Source organism: Tripterygium wilfordii, chromosome 21 (genome assembly GCF_013401445.1).
Source record: "Tripterygium wilfordii isolate XIE 37 chromosome 21, ASM1340144v1, whole genome shotgun sequence".
Classification (NCBI taxonomy): domain Eukaryota; kingdom Viridiplantae; phylum Streptophyta; class Magnoliopsida; order Celastrales; family Celastraceae; genus Tripterygium; species Tripterygium wilfordii.
The window spans coordinates 12179460-12193828 of NC_052252.1; the positions used below are offsets into that span (position 1 = coordinate 12179460).

The following is a 14369-nucleotide window of genomic DNA, read 5'->3' on the forward strand; positions in this document are numbered from 1 at the left end:
TGCAATCTGACTGGAAATCCCAGAGAATGGTGGGCGGATATTGGAGCTACTTGCCATGTGTGTACTAGTAGGGAGATGTTCTCCTCATACAGTCCCATAGTGAATCAGGATATCTGTATGGAAAATACTGCTACCACCAGAGTTGATGGTGCTGGTGATGTGGTTCTGAAGATGACCTCCGAAAAGGAGCTGACTCTCCTTGGCGTGCTGCATGTGCCTGAAATTCGCAAGAATTTAGTGTCAGGGTCACTGCTTAGCAAGAGAGGATTCAAACTTGTTTTTGAATCTGAAAAATTTACTCTTATTAAGAATGGGATGTATGTGGGGAGGGGTTATCTAGTTGATGGTCTGTTCAAAATGAATGTAATGACTGTGAATCGTGCTAATAATATTGCATCTCCTACTTACTTGCTTGAGTCGTGTAATGTATGGCATGGCAGATTAGGACATGTTAATTATGGGACTTTACGTTGATTAATTAACAAGAACCTAATACCTAAATTTAGCTTAGACATGAATAAAAAATGTGAAACATGTGTAGAAGCTAAATTGGCAAAGGCACCATTTCACTCGATTGAAAGAAATAGTGAACCTTTGGATTTAATTCACACAGATATATGTGATTTAAAATTTGTACAAACAAGAGGTGGAAAAAAATATTTCATTACATTCATCGACGATTGCATAAGGTATTGTTATGTATTTTTGCTAAGAAGCAAAGATGAAGCTATAGAAGCATTCAAGCAATACAAAGTTGAGGTTGAGAACCAACTCAACAAGAAAATCAAAATGTTAAGAAGTGATAGAGGTGGTGAATATGAGTCACCATTTCAATCACTGTGTCGAAAATGGAATCATTCATCAAACTACAACGCCGTACACGCCCCAACAAAATGGGATAGCTGAACGGAAAAATAGAACGTTAAAGGAAATGATGAATACAATGTTAATAAGTTCTGGTTTACCCTAAAATTTGTGGGGGGAAGCTTTGCTTTCTGCAAATTACGTTCTGAATAAGATACCTCACAAAAAGATGGATAAAACTCCATATGAATTCTGGAAAGGTCGAGCACCTTCCTACAAATTCTTAAAAGTGTGGGGCTGTTTGGCAAAGGTTGCAATCACTGATCCGAAAAAGATCAAAATAGGATCTAAAACGGTTGACTACGTGTTTATTGGATATGCTCACAACAGTAGTGCATATCGATTTCTAGTTCATAAATCATAAAATTTTGAAATACGTGAGAATATGATTATTGAATCTAGAAATGCTTCATTCTTTGAGAATGTGTTTCCTCACGAAAGTACACATGAAATGAGCACTCTTAAACGAACTCATAAAGCTGTGACTCAAAATGAGGAAGAAGGAACTTCACATCAAAATGTTGAAGAATAACCAAGACGAAGTAAAAGAACACGGACTTCTACTTCATTTGGTCCTGACTTTCTATCATGAAAGGAGGCAATAGACAGTGAAATTGAGTCCATCATTCAAAACCACACCTGGGAACTAGTGGATTTACCTCCTGGAAGTAAACCATTGGGTTCGAAGTGGGTCTTTAAAAGAAAGATGAAGGCTGATTGATAGGTGTGATAATACCTATTGTTTTTGGTAGGAATCTCCCTCTCTTAAGCTTCCTTTAAATAAATAATGAGTGTATTTATGTTTTGATTTGTATTTTTGATAGGTTGATTGCGGTTTGGATGAAAAGTGATGAAAAAAGGGCTGAACTGAAGAAAATGTCCACCGACCTTCGTGTGTTCAAATACTTATAACTTTTTGTCACGTTATCGGAATCAAGCGAAATAAAAGGCATTGGAAACTAGACATCTCAAGCTTTCCGTAGACACTAAAATCGTGCAAATTGGACGTCGTATGGAGATTTTGGAATCATTCCACGCCTAGGCGCAATATTTGTGCACGCCCAGTATCACTCCTGCACGCCCAGTCCAGCGAGTTGGGGCGTGAATTTGAAGTTGTGCACGCCTAGGATTGCGCCTAGGCGTGCGCCTAGGTGTGCGCCTAGGCGTGGTGCGCCTAGGCGTGAATACAACGCGCCTAGGCGCACAAGACAGTTTTTTGGGATGTTTTAATTCGCGAACTTGCCGAGCCGCACGACACTTTTTAACCTAGAACTGATTTTCTGGGGAGCGAAACCAGAGGGGGAAGGCGACTCTTGGAGCTAGGAGGAGAGATTCTTCAGCTCAACTTGGATCTACTCAACTAATTGGGTTTATTCATGATTTTCTCATCTCTCCTTTTGTGTTTTTCTCTCATTATGTGTAACTAAATCTCTTGTGCCAAGGCTAGGTTGAAGCCTTGGGTTTGATGACTTTGTTTATGGCTTGATTTACATATATATGAGTGGATTTGGGTATAAATCTTGTGTTTCTATGTTTGATTGCAATTTCTTCATGCTTGTGGTGTTTGGCCAACACCTAGGTTTTTTGGATGAAATTGTTTGGAGAATTTGCTTAGACAATAATATGTCAAGTAGATTATGCTTCTTGAAACACTTGATTATGAATGTGTCTCTCTTTAATTAGGTGACAATTTGTATGAATCCTAATCTCCATAGAACTTCATGAATTCCTATGCATGTTTAGACCAATAGGATGGCTAGAATGTATTTAGGAATATCCGACCTAGACCAATAAGATGGCTAGTAATCGATTTTAGGGAGATTTGGCTTAAGTGTGCTAAAACCGACTTAGGTACGGATTCGTTATGCCCGAATTAGCAAATATGTGTGTGAATTTATGTCATTGCAATTCATTTCCCAAGGGGGATTCCGAAGCCTTGGTGTTCATCTCATATTCGTTAACTCATCTCATTTGCATTAGTTGCATCTCTATTCTAAGAAAATACCAAAAACACTTTGCTATTTGCTTGTCTTAGTTTAATTACCCAACCAAACAATCTTGAGTTGAACTTTACTTTTGTTTGCATTGTCCATACGTACATACAAATATACATTTGGATTAGATATAACACCGTCCCTGTGGATTCGACCCTTGCTTATCATTGTGCTGTAGTCGCCGACTAGTACACTTGCTAGTAAGGTTAATTTAGACCCAACAAGTTTATGGCGCCGTTGCCGGGGACGGTTGCTTATATTTGATCCATTCTTGTTTATATACATAGATACTTACATACTTAGTTTAGCTCTTTCTTACTTGATAATTAGTGATCCTTATACTTTTCTTTCTTGTTTGTAGTTCATGCAAGGAAGGCGTTCTCAAGATACAGAAATTCTTCCTGTCGATCTAGACTTGGAACGTGCACGAAGGAACAAGAGAGACAAGGATTTTCTTGAGGAGAAATCTTCCACTCGTTCTATCTCTCCTCCTATATCCAGCTCTAGTTCATCTAGTGACAACATTTGGGGAGAACATTCTGAACAGGAGAGCATGGCTGAAAATCGTGAGGAAGTTGGCAATAATGCCAACAATGCAAATGCTCCGGTCACCATCATGGACTACTCTATGCCACAATTCTCTACTAGACAATCTTGCATCATATTACCAACCATTCCGCCAAATCTATCTTATGAGCTTAAATGTCATGTGATTAACATGCTCCCATCATTCTCAGGAGCGGAAAATCAAGATGCTAGTGATCACATTGATAATTTTCTGGAAATTTGTGGCACTCAAAAAATTCAAGGCATATCTGAAGAGTTCATACGGTTGAAGTTATTTCCTTTTTCTCTTAAGGAAAGTGCTAAGATCTGGTTCAAGACTTTGCCACCAAATTCTATCACTTCTTGGGATCAACTTTCTGCTAAGTTTATTCAGAAGTTCTATACTCAGTCAAGGACACAGAGGCTTTGGGATCAGATTTTCCATTTCAGGCAGAACAAGGGAGAACCACTTTTTAAGGCTTGGGAGCGATATAAAACTTTATTGATTGGTTGCCCACATCATCAATTCTTGCCATGGCAGATTATATCATACTTTTACCAACATCTGGCTGATGAATGCCGCCATAGGTTAGATGCAGCTGCTGGAGGAAATATTATGGCTAAGGAACCGACTGAAGCCAATGAAATTATTGAGACTGTGGTAGCAAATTCCTCACAATGGGATAATCGTGATCTTGATGCTCCTAGACACATGGTTTATGAGGCTAGTGCTTCAAATTCAGAGATGGCGTCTGTGGCTAGGAAATTGGATGCGGTAGTAACTTTGCTGAGCAGAAATTTGGAGCCTTGTGGCATTTGTGGAGGCACCGATCATCCTACTCATGTATGTTCTAGAAGTGGGACATTTCCTGAAGCTGAAGTTAATGCAGTTCAACCTTTTCATAGGCAGCAGAATGATCCATTTTCTCACACATATAACCCAGGATGGAAGAATCACCCAAATTTCTCCTATGCTTCATCCCAGAATTTCAATCAAGGGCACAGACCTTGGCAAGCTCCACGACAAGGACCACCTTCTCAAGATGCAAAGAAGTCTGCTATGGAGGACCTTATCACCCAACTTGCTCAATCACAAGTCACAATGCAGCATTCCCAAGCAGAGATGAGCAATTCAATGACTCAGTTGCAACAAACTGTTTCCAGTAATACTCAGTCCATCGCAAAGCTTGAAATGCAAGTAGGACAACTTGCTCAGGCTTTGAGTGAAAGACAACCGGGAAAGCTTCCAAGTCAACCTGAGGTAAATCCTAAACAGCATGAAGATGCTAATGCTATTACTGTCTTGCGAAGTGGGAAAAAGGTGGACAACAAGATTGAATATAAAGGGCTTGATGGTGAGAGTCATGATGAACCTACAGTGGTGGTACCGAGTGCTCCCACCACACCTCATGTTGAGAAGGAAAAGCCAGAAGAAGAGGTTGTTCCAACAGTGCCTTTTCCATCTCGTCTTACACCGGCTAAGAAAAACAAGTATAATCGGGACATTTTTGAAGTTTTGAAGAAAGTAGAGATTAATATTCCACTTATTGAGGCAATTAAGTCTATTCCCGCATATGCAAAATTTTTGAAGGAGTTGTGCACTAACAAAAGAAAGATTGGTGATCATGAAGAAGTATTTCTCTCCGAAGAGACAAGTGCTATTTTACAAAAGAAGCTCCCACCCAAATTAAAAGATCCGGGTAGCTTTACCATTCCTTGTATTATTGGAGAGAAAGAAATTGAAAAAGCCTTGATGGATCTTGGTGCGAGTGTGAATATCATGCCTTATTCTGTTTACACTACATTGAAGATCGGTGAGTTGAAACCAACATCAGTCACTCTCCAATTAGCGGATCGCTCCTTAGTGCATCCTTTTGGGCTAGTTGAAGATGTTCTAGTGAAGGTGGGAGAGTTTGTTATTCCGGTGGATTTTCTAGTGCTTGATATGGAGGGTGAACCTAATCCGGGAAAAGATGTACCAATCATTCTAGGCCGCGGTTTTATGGCAACCACCAACACCATCATTGATGTCAAGATGGGAGTTCTCACTATGACAATTTTTGATAAAACTATTCAGTTTCGGCTCTTTGAGGCCATGAGACATTCTAATGATTCAAAGACTTGTTTTTGGGTGGATGTGGTGGATAGAAGAGTCGACATGGAGTTGCATAGAAATGATAAAACCATTGCTTTGGAAGCTTTTCTAGTGGGAGATATTGAGAGGACTCTGGACAATGATACTCAAGAAGTTGTAAACATGTTTGAGGCTTCTCCTAGTTATCAACACAAGTGGCGTCCGACCTTTGAAAATTTGAGGGACTCTCCAAATCTTGAGAAGCTAGTACCATCTATAGTGAGTCCGCCAGAGCTAGAGTTGAAGCCTTTGCCCGCACACTTGCGATATGCATTCTTAGGTAACTCTAAAACTCTTCCTGTTATTATTTCTTCTAATCTTTCTCTCTTGGAAGAAGAGAAATTGCTCCGTGTTCTCAGGGAATACAAGAGTGCAATTGGGTGGACCATTGCGGATATTCGTGGCATTAGCCCCTCTGTGTGCATGCATCGCATTTTGATGGAGGACGGAACTAAAGCCACTAGAGAGGGACAAAGAAGATTAAATCCAATCATGAAAGAAGTTGTCCGGAGTGAGATTTTGAAGCTCTTGGATGTTGGCGTTATTTATCCTATTTCTGATTCCAAATGGGTGAGTCCAGTCCATCTTGTGCCGAAGAAATCTGGGATTACTGTCGAAGCCAATGAGAACAATGTGCTTATTCCTACTCGGAAGGTCACGGGATGGCGAGTTTGTATTGATTATCGGAAACTGAATTTAGCTACCCGAAAAGATCACTTCCCATTACCTTTTGTTGATCAGATGCTTGAGAGACTGGCAGCGCATGAGTATTATTGCTTCCTGGATGGTTATTCTGGTTATAACCAAATTGCCATTGCTCCCGAAGATCAAGACAAGACTACTTTCACTTGTCCATTTGGAACATTTGCTTACCGTCGGATGCCTTTCGGCTTATGCAATGCTCCTGCAACATTTCAGCGTTGCATGATAAGCATCTTCTCTGACATGGTGGAGCGTTTTATTGAGATATTTATGGATGATTTTTCTGTCTTTGGGTCAAGTTTTGACAATTGCCTTCAGAATCTGTCTATTGTGTTGAGGAGATGTGAAGAAACCAATTTGGTGCTAAATTGGGAAAAATGCCACTTTATGGTGCAACGAGGAAATGTGTTGGGGCATATTATCTCCAAAAATGGGATTGAAGTTGATCCGGCAAAGATTGAGCTTATATCGAAGCTTCCTCCTCCGATCAATGTGAAAGGAATTCGTTCTTTTCTGGGACATGCAGGGTTCTATAGGAGGTTCATTCAAGATTTTTCTAAAATTGCTAGGCCTTTATGCAACCTTTTGACCAAAGATGCAGTTTTTCTATTCGATGAAGCTTGTATGAGGGCATTCGATTTGTTGAAAGAGAAACTTACTACCGCTCCAATTATGATGCCTCCGGATTTTTCTTTGCCATTTGAAATTATGTGCGATGCTTCTGACTTTGCCATTGGAGCAGTGCTTTGTCAACGAGTTGACAAGAAGTCTCATGTTATATATTATTCAAGCCAAACACTCAATGATGCTCAAGTCAATTATACCACCACCGAGAAAGAGTTGTTGGCCATTGTTTTTGCCTTGGACAAGTTTCGTCAATATTTAGCATGCTCTAAAGTGATTGTCTACTCTGACCATGCAGCATTGCGGTATTTATTGTCAAAGAAAAACTCCAAGCCACGGCTCATTCGTTGGGTACTGCTTCTCCAAGAGTTTGATTTGGAGATTCGGGATAAAAAGGGGTGTGAGAATGTAGTTGCTGATCATCTCTCTCGGCTCGCTATCAAGGAAAACGGTGAAAGAGATATGGATTTTAATGAGACCTTTCCAGATGAGCATTTATTTGAGGTCGAGGAGGTTCCTTGGTATGCAGATATCGTTAATTATCTGGTAAGCCGAAAGTTACCTCCGGGCATGACCACACATGAGAAAAACAAGTTTCTATCCTCCATCAAATATTACTATTGGGATGATCCTTATTTATTCAGATGTTGTCCTGATCAGATTATCAGACGATGTATTCCGGTTAATGAGCAAGAAAGTGTTCTTCACTTTTGCCACTCTCATGTGTGTGGAGGGCATTTTGGGGGGAAGAAAACTTCTGCCAAGGTACTTCAATGTGGATTTTATTGGCCCTCTTTGTTCAAAGATGCTCATTCTTTCTGTTTGACGTGTGATCGATGCCAACGAACCGGGAATATTTCAGCAAGAGATCAAATGCCATTGAACAACATATTGACGATTGAGCTATTTGATGTGTGGGGGATTGACTTCATGGGTCCATTCCCCAATTCCCATGGAAATCTATATATTTTGGTGGCGGTTGATTATGTGAGTAAATGGGTTGAAGCTCTACCGTGCAAAACCAATGATCATGGTGTGGTTTTGCATTTCTTGAAAAATATGATCTTTGCAAGGTTTGGAACTCCAAGAGCTATTATTAGTGACGGTGGATCACATTTTTGCAACAAGTACTTTGAGAAGTTGATGAAAAAATGTGGGGTAACTCACAAGGTTTCTACACCTTACCACCCGCAAACGAGTGGCCAGGTGGAGATATCGAACCGGGAGATCAAACATATTTTTGAGAAGACGGTTTCTTCTAGTAGAAAGGACTGGAGTATTAAGCTTAATGATGCTCTTTGGGCTTATCGGACCGCTTTTAAGACTCCTATTGGCATGTCTCCTTACCGGTTAGTCTTTGGGAAGCCTTGTCATTTACCGGTAGAGCTGCAACATCGAGCATACTGGGCAATCAAGGTTTTGAACTTTGATCTCCAGGAAGCTGGCAATATGAGGAAGCTCCAACTTAATGAGCTTGATGAGCTGCGGAATGACTCCTATGAGAATGCTAAAATCTACAAGGAAAAGACCAAACTCTTTCATGATAAACATATCTCAAGGAAGGTATTTGAACCAGGTCAAAAAGTCTTGCTGTATAATGCTCGCCTTCGATTTTTTCCGGGAAAGCTTCGATCAAGATGGAGTGGTCCGTATGAGGTGATTAAAGTTCTTCCTTATGGCTCTGTATTTATCAAGGACCCTCGCACAAGTTTTGAGCAGCAAGTAAATGGTCACCGCCTCAAGCCCTATTTTGAGACCTCTTTTGATATGGAAAAGTACAAGTTACGCTTGGAAGATCCTCCATCCCTTTGAAGATCTTAGTACCGCCACGTCTGGCTGAAGACATTAAACTTAGCGCTATTTGGGAGGCAACCCAATGCAGTATATCCTTTTGTGTATCCTTTTCTTCTTTATCATTCCATTTTTATTGGCAAAAATTTTGTGTGGATGTTAGTTTGCATGTGCTGGAATCTGGCTGCAGGAAAATTGAAATTTCTGGGCAATATGTTACAGCCAGACCACGCCTAGGCGTGCATATCCACGCCTAGGCGCAACTTATCACCACGCCTAGGCGTGGCCTATCCAAGCCTGGGCGCGTCTATATAAAAAAAAAAAAAAAAAAATCTCTTAATTATATACCACACAATCTGTACACATTCACATACCCACGCCGAGCTTTCTCTCTACCGCGTGCCTAGGCGCACCTCTCCAATCCTCGCCTAAGCGACAATCTAAGCGCATCAGGTATGTAATAGTTTCTTCCACTTTTTTTTTTTTTTTTGTGATCTTTGCGTTCTATGCTTGCTCTATTCCAAGCAAGAATTGAAGTGAGAGAATTGCAAAGTTTGGCAATGGCATCTCCTAATTTTTGGGAGTTTAGGGCCAAAGTATGGGATATCTTGGTTGATTCTCTCATTCTGAGTCATGTAGGACATATAGGCTGCCTGATCTGCTGTTTTTGTATACAAAGTGTGGGTTTTGGTGCTTGAAGCTCGGGTTGCCATGGCAACCCGTGCGTGTTGGGGAAGAAGGGACCACGCCTAGGCGTGGTTCCCTCACGCCTAGGCGTGACTTCGCCTAGGCGTGGTTCACGCACGCCTAGGCGTGACTTCGCCTAGGCGTGGTTCCATCACGCCTAGGCGTAATGTCACCTTAACTCATACCATCTTTTTCATCTGTCAGTGCAGTATTGCGTTTATGATTATCCCTGATATTCTTAATTGTTTTACATTGCTTTTGCAGTAATTATGCCGCGTCAAAAGATAGTGGCATCCATGCGCAAGAAGCGCACTTCTCAGTTCACAACACCTCAGCCACCTCCTGCAACAGAGGGGTCTACTTCTGGAGCTGCCACTGATTACTTTGACATTGCTACTCTTGTGTCGGAGGTATATTTATCTGCTGATCTGTTGAACAAGGTTGGGGTAAGAAGTGAGCCTTTCGGCCGGCTCTGCCACTTTTGTTCTTTCATTGCTACCCCGGATGTTTCTGCTGCTGATGTTGCGGTCTATCCAAACCTGGTGCGTGCATTCTATCGCACCGTGGAAGCAACAGAGACTGGCCTCTACCAAGCTATATTGCCTTCCGGGATGATTACTTTTTCTGCTGCTGATGTTAGTGCCAGTATTGGACATCCTACTTCCCAGCCTCCTGATAGTGGTCTCCAGCCACCTATTCCTTCTGCCCAGCTGGAGGATCATGAGTGGATGGTCCAACATTTTACTGGTCGGCGGGGAAAATTTGTTCGGAAATCTGCTCTTCCGCAGGTTATGTATCTTGTGGACCGGCTAGTGCATGGCAACTTATGGCCAACTGGGCACCAGAGTGAGAGGAGGGAGGAGGCATTGGAGATTCTTTATTGTATCTGGACTGGTACTTGGTTTGATCTTGGCCACTATTATATTCGGTCTTTTTTGGCTATTCGTAGGAGCGTGGAGGACACCAAAGTCAAGGTGAAGAGGCTCTTTCTGCCGCGGATCATCACTCGCTTGCTGACATATCTCTAGGTGCTACCTCTGACTCTGCAGTCCGTCTCTCTTCCCATGGAGGCGTATGATTTGAGCAACTGGCGTATTAGTATAGCTCGTATTCGCTCTGCCCCTGCTGGGAGAGCTCGATATGCTCCGGGTGTGCAGCAGTTTGCGGAGGAGGACGAGGATGACGAGGAGGCGGATACCGCTCCGAGTGATGCCGATGCTGCTGATCATGATACTCGGCTCAAGGAGATGAGCGACCAGCTGACTCGTCTTGAGCAAACTTTCCAGTCTCATGCTGAGTATGTCCAGCAGCAGTTCCAGACTCAGGGTCAGCAGATTACTGATGTCCTATCCATGCTCCAGGAGATGCGGCGCGACAAAAATCTCACTTATGTTCGCCACAAGACCTCTGGTGGACCCACTCAGTAGTTTCCCCTGCAGGTTGTATTGTTCTACGCTTGTCATCCATTTTATTTTGTCCCGATTATTCCTCTCTTATTTTATGCTGCTGTTATTAAGGTCAAGTACTATGGATGATGCCCTCTTATTTTCTGTTAATCTGTGCGTGGATGGACTCCCTTATGTTTCATATTTAAGTTGCGAACCCATCTTGTCCCCTTATATGCTTGAGGAATCATTGATGCCTACTTGATTATTTACAAAATTGATTCACTTGCATTGAAATGTAGTGGGGTATGACTTGGTTGGATATATGTGTTGAATGTGGATTTTCTCTTAGATGAGCTAGAACATCATTTCAGTAATATCATTGGCACTAGTTATTTGTATACAAGTAAAAAAAAAAAAAAAAAAAAAAGCTTGAAAATGATGAAAATCATGTTCCGCTCATGTGTTTTTGCTGAGTAACCGGGGCTCTTGTCTAACCAACTTGAGTTTCGCGTAAAAAGGTGAGGCAGTCATGATGAACATACTAGGCCTGCTTAACTTCGAAACCTTGTCAACTCGAGAAATTGATCCGAGGGGTGCTTTGTCACCTAATGCCCTAAACCTACTGGTTGGGAGTCATTGGTTGAGAACTCGCTACATGGGTTGACTAGAAAGTTTAATGGAGTGAGCATTGCACGGTTCTAGATAAAAAAAAAGAGAGAAAACCTTTAGACAGAGTAGTATGTATATAAATAAATGTGCCTTGGTATCATTGTTTGGTTGTTCTTGGGAGTCTTGGAATGTGACTATGTTTAGCATGTATAAACTCTTGGAAGCCACATTTTTATGCATTTCCTCTTAGCACTGCATGCCATCTAAAAAAAAAAGATTTAATTGAGTAGGCTGAAAATTTTCCATGAGTATATCGTGCGGATGAAGTGTGGGGTGTTTGATATCTTGAGACTGAAACGTTTGTGGGTGTCGTTCTTGTAAGCCCTCAGGAGACACAACTCCTCCACTAGGGACACCTAGGGGTTTAAAGGCTTGTTGCATATGCTAAATGCAACCGTGATTCCTGCGTTAGTGAGTTAAGATGTTAGTGGTGCATGTACTTAATCTAGTTTTACTTGAGTACAAGTAAGGTTTAAGTGTGGGGTGTTTGATAGGTGTGATAATACCTATTGTTTTTGGTAGGAATCTCCCTCTCTTAAGCTTCCTTTAAATAAATAATGAGTGTATTTATGTTTTGATTTGTATTTTTGATAGGTTGATTGCGGTTTGGATGAAAAGTGATGAAAAAAGGGCTGAACTGAAGAAAATGTCCACCGACCTTCGTGTGTTCAAATACTTATAACTTTTTGTCACGTTATCGGAATCAAGCAAAATAAAAGGCATTGGAAACTAGACATCTCAAGCTTTCCGTAGACGCTAAAATCGTGCAAATCGGACGTCGTATGGAGATTTTGGAATCATTCCACGCCTAGGCGCAATATTTGTGCACGCCCAGTATCACTCCTGCACGCCCAGTCCAGCGAGTTGGGGCGTGAATTTGAAGTTGTGCACGCCTAGGATTGCGCCTAGGCGTGCGCCTAGGCGTGGTGTGCCTAGGCGTGAATACAACGCGCCTAGGCGCACAAGACAGTTTTTTGGGATGTTTTAATTCGCGAACTTGCCGAGCCGCACGACACTTTTTAACCTAGAACTGATTTTCTGGGGAGCGAAACCAGAGGGGGAAGGCGACTCTTGGAGCTAGGAGGAGAGATTCTTCAGCTCAACTTGGATCTACTCAACTAATTGGGTTTATTCATGATTTTCTCATCTCTCCTTTTGTGTTTTTCTCTCATTATGTGTAACTAAATCTCTTGTGCCAAGGCTAGGTTGAAGCCTTGGGTTTGATGACTTTGTTTATAGCTTGATTTACATATATATGAGTGGATTTGGGTATAAATCTTGTGTTTCTATGTTTGATTGCAATTTCTTCATGCTTGTGGTGTTTGGCCAACACCTAGGTTTTTTGGATGAAATTGTTTGGAGAATTTGCTTAGACAATAATATGTCAAGTAGATTATGCTTCTTGAAACACTTGATTATGAATGTGTCTCTCTTTAATTAGGTGACAATTTGTATGAATCCTAATCTCCATAGAACTTCATGAATTCCTATGCATGTTTAGACCAATAGGATGGCTAGAATGTATTTAGGAATATCCGACCTAGACCAATAAGATGGCTAGTAATCGATTTTAGGGAGATTTGGCTTAAGTGTGCTAAAACAGACTTAGGTACGGATTCGTTATGCCCGAATTAGCAAATATGTGTGTGAATTTATGTCATTGCAAGTCATTTCCCAAGGGGGATTCCGAAGCCTTGGTGTTCATCTCATATTCGTTAACTCATCTCATTTGCATTAGTTGCATCTCTATTCTAAGAAAATACCAAAAACACTTTGCTATTTGCTTGTCTTAGTTTAATTACCCAACCAAACAATCTTGAGTTGAACTTTACTTTTGTTTGCATTGTCCATACGTACATACAAATATACATTTGGATTAGATATAACACCGTCCCTGTGGATTCGACCCTTGCTTATCATTGTGCTGTAGTCGTCGACTAGTACACTTGCTAGTAAGGTTAATTTAGACCCAACACTGATGGATCAATTGATAAATACAAGGCTCGACTTGTAGTTAAAGGCTATAAACAAACTGAGGGAGTAGATTATTTTGATACTTATTCCCCTATTTCAAGAATAACGTCTATAAGGCTTCTAATAGTCTTTGCGGCATTACGCAATCTTGAAATCCATCAAATGGATGTGAAGACAACATTCTTGAATGGTGATTTAGATGAAGAAATCTACATGGAGCAGCCCGAAGGGTTTTTGATTCCAGGAAAAGAGAAGGAGGTATGCAAACTTGTGAAGTCTCTATATGGATTAAAACAAGCTCCAAAACAATGGCATGAAAAATTTGACCAAGTGATGATGTCAAATGGCTTTCACATTAATGAATGTGACAAATGTGTGTATTTGAAGAACACATCATCAGATTATGTCATTATTTACTTATATGTGGACGATATGATTATCATTGGTAGTGATAATAATATTGTTAAAGCTACTAAGAAATTATTAGCAAGCAAATTCGACATGAAAGACTTAGGTCTTGCAGATGTCATCCTTGGAATCAAGATTACCAAAACAATGGATGGTTACACGTTATCTCAGTCACACTACATTGAAAAGGTGCTCAATAGATTTGACAAAGATAACAGTACCACAGCGAGAACGCCTGTAGACATGAATCTTCATCTCAAAAAGAATGAAGGTCCTAGTGTATCTCAATTGGAGTACTCAAGGATCATTGGTAGCCTAATGTATCTAATGAATTGTACTCCTTCGGATATTGCTTACTCAGTTAGTAAGCTAAGTCAGTATACTAGTAATCCTGGAGAGGATCACTGGAAAGCAATAGCTAGAGTCCTTAATTATCTAAGGTACACAACTAATTATGGACTACATTACACAAGCTATCCATCTGTAATTGAAGGTTACAGTGATGCGAATTGGATTTCAGATTCAGAAGATGCTAAATCCACTAATGGATACGTCTTCACACTTGGTGGTGCAGCTATATCATGGAAA

General features: G+C 40.9%; 1 protein-coding gene across 1 annotated transcript; it reads left to right on the plus strand.

Moving 5' to 3' along the window:
- The first annotated feature begins 1033 nt into the window (after positions 1-1033).
- Positions 1034-8676, plus strand: LOC119987911. The gene is made up of 6 exons (XM_038832817.1): positions 1034-1170; positions 1267-1384; positions 1460-1551; positions 4716-4929; positions 5482-7463; positions 7761-8676. Exons 1-6 carry the CDS (start codon positions 1034-1036, stop codon positions 8674-8676), a joined length of 3459 nt encoding a protein of 1152 aa, XP_038688745.1.
- Positions 8677-14369: the final 5693 nt, after the last annotated feature.